Below are 10,545 nucleotides of genomic sequence, written 5' to 3'. Positions count from 1 at the left end.
TGCTGGACCTGACAGATTTATACAATTTGGAAAATATAAGTCCTGAGATTAGACTCATGAGTTTTACATATAGTTAGTTTGAGTGGCGTGCACCTCAGTGAACCAAAATGCATATTACGCTGTCAATTAGAACTGATCACTTTAGAGGTGAGAGAATCATCTTAAGTAAGGAGGATAAATTCATGCAAAAGTCCAGAGGACAAGATCCTCTCTGTGATTCTTCCCTCGTTCTTTCTTTTTGTGTAGTAGTGCTACCTTTAATCGCTGCACTACAGTCGTTTATGAGAAGCAAAACCGGTTGATAAGACAAATAATGTCTGAAACTGTGCAGCTCTTCCAACCAGAAGTCATTAAATTGTCAGATCATTGCAGTCACGCAATCAAATACACACATACGCTCAAAGGTACACACATACAATACACTTTAAATGTTCACAAGCTACGTAATAAAAAGAAACCAAAGTAAAAGAGTAAAAAGTGGCTTTGTTGGTTCATATCTGATGGCGATCTAGATGGATTAAGAATATGGTCAGTCTCCCTACAGAGCTGACTTCTACTGTAGCAGAGTTCCTGCTGTTACGTGAAATCAGACATTGCTAACTTGGCTGACCCTGCCGCTGTTTTGGGGTCAGTCGGGTTGATAATTAGCTCTCTCCATTACAGTCTTCTTTTCCGTGCACATAATTAATTTTGCACTACGCCACCAAGTATTTCAGTGCTGCAAAAACCATCATCTCGTATTAGAGATGAAAACAATTTAATCCCATGGAAAAACCATTTGTCCCTGTTTAGCGAATTGCACTTTTAGTCTCTTAAAGGAGGGGTGGGCAGCTCAGACCTCACATTCTATTGATCCTGAAATGGTGCACGTGCACGGCCTTGTCTCATTCACCAAAGAGTCCATCGTCTCTGAGTTTGAATGATAGCTCAGATAGTACTCTTGTAACTGAGAGTTAAGATCCTGCTCCTGCTTGTGGGCCTTTTTCCTGCGCTTATGGTTGACTGAGTGCTGCTGCAGCTGCCTCATGGTGTTGGGGTAGTGCCGCCACGAGACATAAATAACCAGAAGGATCAATGACACGGACAGGAACAGGGCTACGCTGCCTGCAATGATTTTATGGAAAGCCATATGTTCAAACTGAGGCTCGGGGATAAATGATGTTGGGGCTTCAGGAGTGATGGGTGTTGTAGAGCTCACGGCTATGGACTCTGGTGTCTTTCTGTCTGCCCAACTAGGATGGACGGATGATGGGGTCAACCTCTGTGCAGGTGAGTCACTACGACTCAGAACTGTAAAACCAGAAGAAGAAGGGTGAGGTGACACGTTGACAACTTGCACTGTTGTTAGAAGGATGAGAGCTGTGGATGTGAGCACATTTGACATTGCCACGCATGTTGAGTGGTTTTTCACAACGTCCACGACTCTTTCTCCCTGCACGGACTTGGGGCTGCTGCAGATCATGCTAATGTCTTTAGAGTCTCTGAAGGTTCTCAGCCATGCCATTAGAGGACAAATGCTGGGGCTGCAGTCCCAGGCGTTGCCGGCCAGACTGATGGTGGTGAGGGAGGTCCACGCTGCCACAGCCTCCACGGGCACACCGCTCAGCTTGTTCGATTCGAGGTTGAGCATTTGTAAGTTTGGCATGCACTGGAAAACAGCCGGGTCCAACATTTGGATTTCATTCCCTGACAGGTCCAATTTCTCTAGTTTGTTCCAGGTCCAAGGCACACCTTGACTGATGGCTCGTATGCGGTTCCACTGCAAATAAAGAGCTTGGAGGTTGATAAGACGTGGGAATATAAAAAAGTTAATCCTGGAAAATTGATTGTGCTCTAGATGAAGCTCTTTCAGCTTGAACAGGCCTAAGAACGTTGTACGGGTGAGGCTCCGCAAGCGGTTATAACCCAAGTCTAGAAACTCGAGGCTGCGGCACTCCAGAAATGTGCGAACGAAGATCTGTTTCAGCCCATTTGATCGAAGATGGAGATTTTGTAGTTTACGCAGACCATAAAAATGCCCTGGTTGCAGATACTGCAGTTGATTGTAGGATAGGTCCAGATTTCGTAAGTTTGGTACGGCGCTGAATGTGTTATTGTGCAGATGGTTTATCTTGTTGGAGCTGAGGATGAGCTCCTTCAGCCTGCGCACACCATGGAAGGCTAAAGCATCTATTGCATTGATGGCGTTGTGGTCCAAGTAAAGCCAAATAAGCTGATTGAGATGAGCGAACTGGTACGGCAGAAGAACCAGCAAGTTATTGTAACGCATAGACAGACCTTGGCATCCCGTTGTGATGTTTTCTGGGATGTCTTGGTAGATGCCAGACTCACAATAAACAATTTTTCCTTCGCAGCGGCAACTTGCAGGGCACATCCGCTCCCCCTTGCTGAGCAGCAGCAAAACAGCTGCCTGCAGAAGAAGACATGACACCCTCCACTCCAACATCACCAAACCTGTTGGGGGTAGAGTGGGGAACAGGCAATCAAGGGGATGTCTTGGTCTTAGCATATATTTGCTCATTCGTTTTTAAAGAAGTCAATATGAGAAATGTCTTCTCCAAAAAAGAAGATCATGTAGGGAGGAGCAGTTTGGGGTCTGACGTCTTAGACACCAGACCTGCTTTATGAAGAATTGATGACAGGGGCTGACGTTTGCCACTTTTACAGTGTGTACACGACATTGATAATCAAATAATCTCTACATGTCAGGAACAAGTGGATCTGTCATAGCTGTCGTCTTTGCTGCGAAGAGCCTGATCACACAGAAACTGTGCCTCTAAATAGTGAGGAACATAATGACTTACCCGTCGCCTGTGAGTGAAGGAGTAATCCTCCGAAAGAAAGAAAGAAAGGAAGGAAGCGCACATCAAACTGCTCTCAGATGAGAGGATGGCAGTTCATTCAGCCCCAGAGTCGGTCCGCATACTGAGCATCACTTATGCATTCATTTTAAGGAGAAAAATCAAACAAAGGCAAGTTTTCCGCAGCGGTCCAACAGCGCCAGATCCGCCTGACGCGCAGATTGAGGACGCGTTCTCACTTGGGTCGTAGTTGGAGATGCCGCTGTAGTTCAGCCCGCTGTGTGCGCAATAACCCATTTGAGCGCTAACAGACTGATGCACAATCCCACCGTCCATGCAGTCTTCCCTCTCTCTCTCTCTCTCTCTCTCTCTCTGTGTGTGTGTGTGTGTGTGTGTCTCTTCCACCCTCCCCTCTTCCCCCCATTCTCCTCTCTCAGAAGCGTAGGCGTCTTTAAGCACACATAACAGCTTATAAATATGCTATATATACTAAGCATGTAGATTTGCTTCTTAATGAATTAATTTATTCGACAAACCCAAATTTCAATCTCATTTTTCTTTTGGAGGCATCTGTTATTTCTAAAATTACCAAAAGTTGGTATGCAATCTGTGTCTGTAATTAGCCCCAATCAAATTACTGGCGTTCACACACCTGCGTGTTCACAGGCACATTTGCATTTTTCATTTTATTTAGTCAGATTAGAGTTGATTTCATTAGAATACGAATGCTGGCAAAGTGTGCAGTGACCTGAGGTGCTACAGTACAAAGATGGTATCAAAGGCAGTGTAATAACACACACTGTTGACTGTGATGAATGTTTCCCTTATCAAAATAAGAGTGGGACACGATCCAAATCCACCCGTTAATTAATGAATTCATTAATACCTTCTATCAGTCATTCAAACACAACAGGAAGTTGGGTAATGAGGATTTTTCGGTCCCTGTCTCTTGCTTGTTTGGGGGATAATTATTTCAGCAGCTTGAAGGTGATGCTGACATGCAGCATCCATCCACGCGCTCAGGCAGCAGTTAAAACCTCTCAGCGTCTGGAGATGCTGCTGAACAGGAGGAAAACAATGAGAGTTTTGGCATTCAAATACATAGTGATCGTGTAGTGGGCAGTCAGCAACAGACAGCAGAGGAAGGGATGGATGGGGGTTACTTAAGGCAGGAAGCGATAGGAAAACTTGTAATTCTGTGGTCATTTCACACTCATTTGTCATCCTTCTGTTCATTCTGCTTTGAACAGGCATCCTCCACTTTGAACAACTGTGTGGAAAACACCATGTCTGACTGCATGGCACTGATGAGTCTGAGCTGTAATGCGTGCCTGCAGCAACCTCTTGTGCACACACAGAGAAATGTCCTGCTTTAAGAGCTGCTGACTCTGATCCAGACTTCAGCAAAGATGAGGGAGAAATCGGCCTCCAGATTACACGCAGTGAAGAAGAGATGAGTGAATGAATTAATATCAATATTTGGCTGAGGATGTGGAAACTGTGGATATTGTAGGTCAAACAAGGTTTCCTCTGATGCTTGCGGATGGCATTAAAAAGAAAAAGTATTTATGAAATCTGCTCCAGGAGCACCACAGCAGGGGTTGATCTGAGTGAGAATGAGGAATTCCGTTAAGATGATACCTCTTGGACTTATAGTAGCATATTCTGCCTTTGAGTGTCAAACAAAATGTGCTTTTTGGAGGACGTGCTGCCTCACACATGTCTCTAAGCATCACATTATTTAAAAAAAATGTGTACCTGAAGGATATGCGAACATGCTGCTCAACAATGACATCATCAGGAGAGGCCTCTTTGAAAGCTTTAGGCAGAAGAATGCGGCGACGTGGTTTCTGCCCCGAGGATGAAACCTGCACTAACAGGAGGAGGACGTGCTGCACTGCCAGTGATCAAGTGGCGCCGCCCCAATCACGTTATCAGGTGGATCTTATCTTGTATACAAAAACACTGATAATGACTGTAAATGCACACCAGGCACATCTTGAAACTGACAATTGGCAATGACAATGTAATCAATCTGAGATAGGTGACAGCGACTATCTTCTAACTGCCTGTGATGCTAAGAATATCGAGCAGTAAAAGTGGATCATACATCACACTTTGATGGGTAACTTGTTCCACTACAAGAAATCTAAATATGACCTCTACGAAAGTTACAGCAAGAGTTTACGTACAGGTGGATTTTGAATGCATATGTGCAAAGGCGGGTTTAAGGACTGCAATGATGTACGCAGTCACTGCATACTACTTTAACTGCAGTTCTTATCGTTGCTAATAATTTAAGGGCTGCACAGATGGCGTGCAGAAGGACAGTTTTACCCATCCTTCGCTGACCTTTTAATCTTCGCTCTGAGCCCGTATTCTCGACAAAGTGTCTGTCAGACCAGAAGGTACGAGTCACCAACTAAAACCACTGTGGAGAAAAAACAGTAGATTATCGACCATATTTATCGGTTCAAAATGGCCTTTTGGGATATTTGAAGTATCTGAAACGGGAGTTAATATCTTACAAAGTCAGTGGCCTTTGTCTGGAGAGAGGAGGTACTACAATAATCTACAAAAACCTTCACCATGTTGGTTTTAATGTGATGACCGTTGTGCCATTACAAGACAAGGAATTTAATCATGTGTCCAGCTTACGAATTGTTGGACTGCCAGTGTGTGTGAGCAGTGCCAGCAGTCTTAGATTTCATCACCCAACCAGTATCCTCCTCAGTACCATAATCTTTACGCTTCTCATTGTTTGTCTCCAGTTCCTAAAGTGAATTTGCCCAGTAATCAAAACAATCTAAGATTTTAAAGACTAGGCTTTGATAACTTTTAAATCCATTGAAGCCTTGATGATTGAAGCATCAGTATAAGGTTGCATCAACTTTGACAGACCGTATGCAGTTTGTTGTTTTTCAGTAAGCTTTGTCAGAGCCAGTAAATTCATGGGGCGTCGAACATGAAGTCGCATGAAATACTTAGGTGTGATTCTTGGGACATAAATTGAAGCCTTTCCTGCCCATGAATGCACGTTATATTACCTGTTGAGCAGAAGCTAACTGGCAGACCTAAACCCTTGTTTTGATTTAAAAAAACTCTCTTTACCCAGCAGCGCACAGTGCTGTGTTATCGCAATACACTATGCATGAGGAAACATACAAATGAAAAATACATACATACATAAGAGTTTCTAGAGAGCATTTACATCTTTGATGCAGGAACCTATCGAGTATTATGGCTGTTTGACTCTGAATTAAAATATCATTTTTATTATCATAATGTCCATAATGCATCACCAAAGACTATTTTGCTGAAATTTTTTTTCTTCTTATGTATTAAACTGACCTGCGACACAGAAATGGATAAGCGGCAGAAGATGAATGAATGAATGAAGAAGATGTTTGAAAAGGCAGAGTAACCTGTATCATCATCGTCTGTGGAATTGGATAAAACACTGAGGAGAACTTGTTTAACCTTTGGAACAATGGTGTTTTCGACCACCTTTTATCTCATTAACATCATGAATGTTGTAACACCTCTGCTGCTGGTGTTCTTACAATATGAATCGGTCTGAAGAGAGGAGCTGTTGCTAACACATCCGGATAGAACAGGCGCCTAAAATAAAACATCATCTAAAACATGATGACGATCGCCAGACTAAAGACTCTTTGGTCCAGCTTTAGTTTCTAAGCGGAGGCCCAGCTTTCAGAAGTTTCATTGTTACCTCACACTTCTTCATAAACAACTTTATTTACAGTCAGAGTCAATATACAGCTCTTATTATACCCAAAGTTTATGACTTTTTCCTTTTGGAGCTCTAATGGCAGTGAGACTAAAATGACAGATGTTTTGGGAAGAGCCTTTTTATATACAATCTGTGGGACCATCCCTCTGTCTCAGAAATATTTACATACCACTTGGTTACTTTGCAGTTGTAATTCATGTGAAAATAAAAATTAGGCTTTTATAGATCAGGGTCAAATTAAATTAAACCTGCTCCAACACTCTTATAGGTCTCTTTTGGTCCTAATTATTTTACTATTTATGCATTTCTACACCCTGTTTCTGTGGGATTCATTATGCTGCAAAAAGCAGGTCCTTCCCTTGCTCTATTATTCAGGGCTCAGTCAGTCACAGACAGTCATTAAAGTTTCATAGGAAGCAATTTGGTGCCTGAGTTATTTGCAAAGCGAGGTGAGTGCATATGGTGGTACTATACCTTTGTTGTTTATGGCCTGGCTTTCTCTGCTCTTCGTGACAACAGAGAGTCATTCTTTCCTCTTATGGGGTAAATTTGTACCTTATGACACCTGAGGGAACATTATCGAAGCACTCCAGACAATCATTAAAGAGTCAACATATCGAAAAAAAATTTAAAGCACATTTATTCAACAAATGTTTATACAAGCTGTAAAATCTCAGTTGTTAGTAAAATAAAAAGTAATTTAATTTGTTATCATTTAAAGAAATTCACGTAGTGATGTATAAATACTGTGAAACTCAATTAATGATCCGTGGCAGTGCTGCATTGTGCGTACCTCGCACAATTCAAAATAGCCCCAAAAAACTGAATGAAATGTGAAAGTGGGTCATGTCAGATTTGCTCAACAGTATAAACTGACCATAGAGATTTACAAGAACTCAGCATGAGATGATTGCACAGCAGCTACGTGCTGTGATTTTTAATCATGGGATGACAACAGGCGATAACACTTTTTTTTTTTCCCCCTCTTCAAATCTCTGGGTATTTATTTCACCATCTCATAGTGAATTTAACAATATGCAAACCACAAAATGACTGGTAGTTTCTTTGTGGAATAGAAAAAAAGAGAGAATCACAAACAGACAGCAGGATTTTATTTATTTATTTACCATTTACATAACCAGCTATATATGCAGGCATCCAGCTTCATAACCACAGACTCAGATTGGTACTATGGACTATAGATTTGCTTAAATGCAGTTAGAAGAGTGTGAAATTATTTGCACTTCCTTCAGTGCACTACAGTTCTTGATCTCATGGTTAACTTTTGACAAAGTTAACCGTGTTGTATTGATTGATGAATTATTTGTGCATGAGTATATTATGCATTCCACTATTCAAAAGAATAACTCTGGCACAGCCACAACCCCCCCCCCCCCACCCCCCAGGGGTACCTCATGCCTCCATTCTTGGGCCACTGCTCTTTTTAATTTACCCTCCAGTGCCTCTGACAAAACTGCATGTAAGTCTCATTTCACATAACACAGGAGGAGTACTCAATGTACTGAGTGTATATCTAAAGCCATAAAATGCTGCAACAACAACAAACTGTTGAAAATCAGTTGCAGCAAATATCAGTGTTCAAAGAAAATGTTTAGCTCTTAGTTTTATGAATGTGTTTTGTATTTCTTGAAAGATCGCTTCTTTCACAAATTTAACTTGTGTGTGCCTTATGGACTCCCAGCTGGGCCTATTAAAATGTTGATGACTGAATGAAACTCAACTTATATTCAACCTGGCTTGGTTTGCAGGAGCTTTTGATTGGAAAGCACACAGAAAGATATTCTACAATCAAATTTTGTACAGTGTACCTGATAATGGTATTTATCATTCTTACAGTCACCTTGGTGTGTATGTGTGTGTGTGGAGATAGAGAGAGTGGAAGAGAAGGAGAATAGCTAGCTTCATGCCCTGTCCTTCAACTCCAGTTAGTGGATTGATCTAACAATGGGAATTAAATCAGTGACTGCCACTAAAGTATGTACCAGAAGCATCGGTTTAGTTTTTGTTTTCACCAATTCCTTTGTCACAAACTATTTGCAGTTTGAACGCAAATGTTCATTTACATCCATTACCAGTAATTACGCAACTCATTAAGTACAGAGGCAGAGGGAGCCATTAGAAGTGATGATTTTGACCCCGGCTCAAAGTCCCATTATGCGGTCTTGAGTGCACCCTATGTTTACCCATGATGCATAGTGGTGTCAATATGTAACGGTGAGCAAAGAAGAAGGGGGGAAAAAAAAAAACACGGCACACTGCAAGGTTTTTCCTTTTTTCTTTTTTGGCATAATTATAATATGACATTTAAAACCAGATAAACATACATGCTTTTCAACCCATCTGTTGTTTTCCCTTCTGCTAAATTTACACCCCCCCCTCCAAAGGTTTCCAAAGGAGAGCCATTTTTAATTTTCAAATTAAAAAATATAAAAAATCGATATTTTAACCAACATCTGCATTCTGTGGACACCTTGTGGAAGAGAATATGAAGTATCTTTTCTTGCTTTTTATTATGTTCTATGGTAACAAGTTGACCTTTTCATGATAGGCTCATCTGCCTGTGGAACACTAATTAAGAATCATATTAACATCAGAGATTTTCATTTCTTTAGATATAGGTGCAGATCCAGTCTAAGGTCACTGGGGATCCTCTGAAGTCAGAAAGGGGGCTTATTACAACTCAGAATTTGCAGACAGGAAGTGGTAATTAGCCATTGAAACCTGAAACAGTGCCATATATGCTACTTAGATGTGTCATGAAATATAATATATAAATAGGCATCAACACCAGCAAAAGAAATAAATCCAAATATTTACTTAATAATATAGTTAGTTAATTTTATTTATTCAAAATTACTTAGCAATTTCTATTTTATACCACAACACTCACCTTTTACCAAGAAAATGTTCTTTTACATGCCATTTTAAACAGGTAACAGCCATTTACAGACTCACATTTCACATAGAATGTACAGATGGTGAACCTTTAAAATGTCATCAATTCTTATCAAAAATGATCCTGCAGTCTCTGGACAGAAATGGAAGAAATATCAACTAGACTTTCAGCTACAGCACTGAAAATTATCCATAGATGTAAATATGATGTCCAGCTATGTATTAAATAGACGAGGTTATATGGGGCCATTCTGGGAGTCCATCAGAATTCAGGTAATAAAAGTCAGACCTTTCTCACATCTCTTTGGTGCTGTTTAATCCTGGAGGGAACGCTTTGCTTGAGATTAATCTGAAAATGCCCTAATAGGCTGATCAGGAGCGTCCGACTGGGTATCTTTACAAATATTTGAATTCAGAGCAAACAGTGTGCCCATTCCTGTGCTGTCATTGATATGCAGCCTCTGTACCGGAGGACAATGAAGTCTACTTTAGTGGAGGTTGCGGAGAGGCGCTCCGTGGCCAGGAGAGGGCATCTCACGTCCTCAAACGAGCTTCAGTGAGCTCAGTGAAATCCACCACAGCACCGTTCCTGTTGCTATACAACAGATTTATTCTTGATGCTTCGGTCAGCCGGACTGATCCACAGAGAGACTGCGCCCCCCCCCCCCCCCCCCCCCCTCCACATCTGACTTGAGACACATGCAAGTTATCGGCTTTGGACCTCAGTTCCCTCCTCTCATATTTCCCCACTTGGTGGCTTTCCAGTCTCTCTCCTGCCACTTACCCCGCACGCTCAACAATTGGCGGCTCGGGTGCGTCAGTGTAGGTTATTTTACAGATTTCCAAAAACGCGCAGGACGCCGCTCCGGGGCGGTTGACAGAAGCTCGAGTCCTTCCACCCGAGAGCGCGGCGAGGTGGCGGTCAGAAATATGCCTCATGGTGTCTTGCTGTGAGGTGGGAAACTACAGGCTGGAGGCTGATGCACACCTTCTGGAGACACTCTCCTCTCCGACAGGTGTGCGGCGGCTGTGCGCAAAGCGGATTTGGCTGCGGCGCAAAGTGCGTGGATTTTCTTC

The 10,545-nt window shown here is 42.0% G+C and overlaps 1 protein-coding gene across 1 annotated transcript; it reads right to left on the bottom strand.

Moving 5' to 3' along the window:
• Nucleotides 1-832: 832 nt before the first annotated feature.
• On the bottom strand, nt 833-2,910 carry LOC115049171 (leucine-rich repeat transmembrane neuronal protein 4-like). The gene is made up of 2 exons (XM_029511189.1): nt 2,805-2,910; nt 833-2,454 (listed from the first exon to the last, which is right to left on the bottom strand). The coding sequence occupies exon 2, from the start codon at nt 2,444-2,446 to the stop codon at nt 833-835; it is 1,614 nt and encodes a 537-aa protein (XP_029367049.1). The 5' UTR covers nt 2,447-2,454; nt 2,805-2,910.
• Between the last annotated feature and the right edge of the window lie 7,635 nt (nt 2,911-10,545).

This window comes from Echeneis naucrates, chromosome 9 (genome assembly GCF_900963305.1).
Source record: "Echeneis naucrates chromosome 9, fEcheNa1.1, whole genome shotgun sequence".
Lineage (NCBI taxonomy): Eukaryota > Metazoa > Chordata > Actinopteri > Carangiformes > Echeneidae > Echeneis > Echeneis naucrates.
Note: the sequence above shows the minus strand (reverse complement) of the source record. Positions and strands in the feature narration are given on the sequence as shown.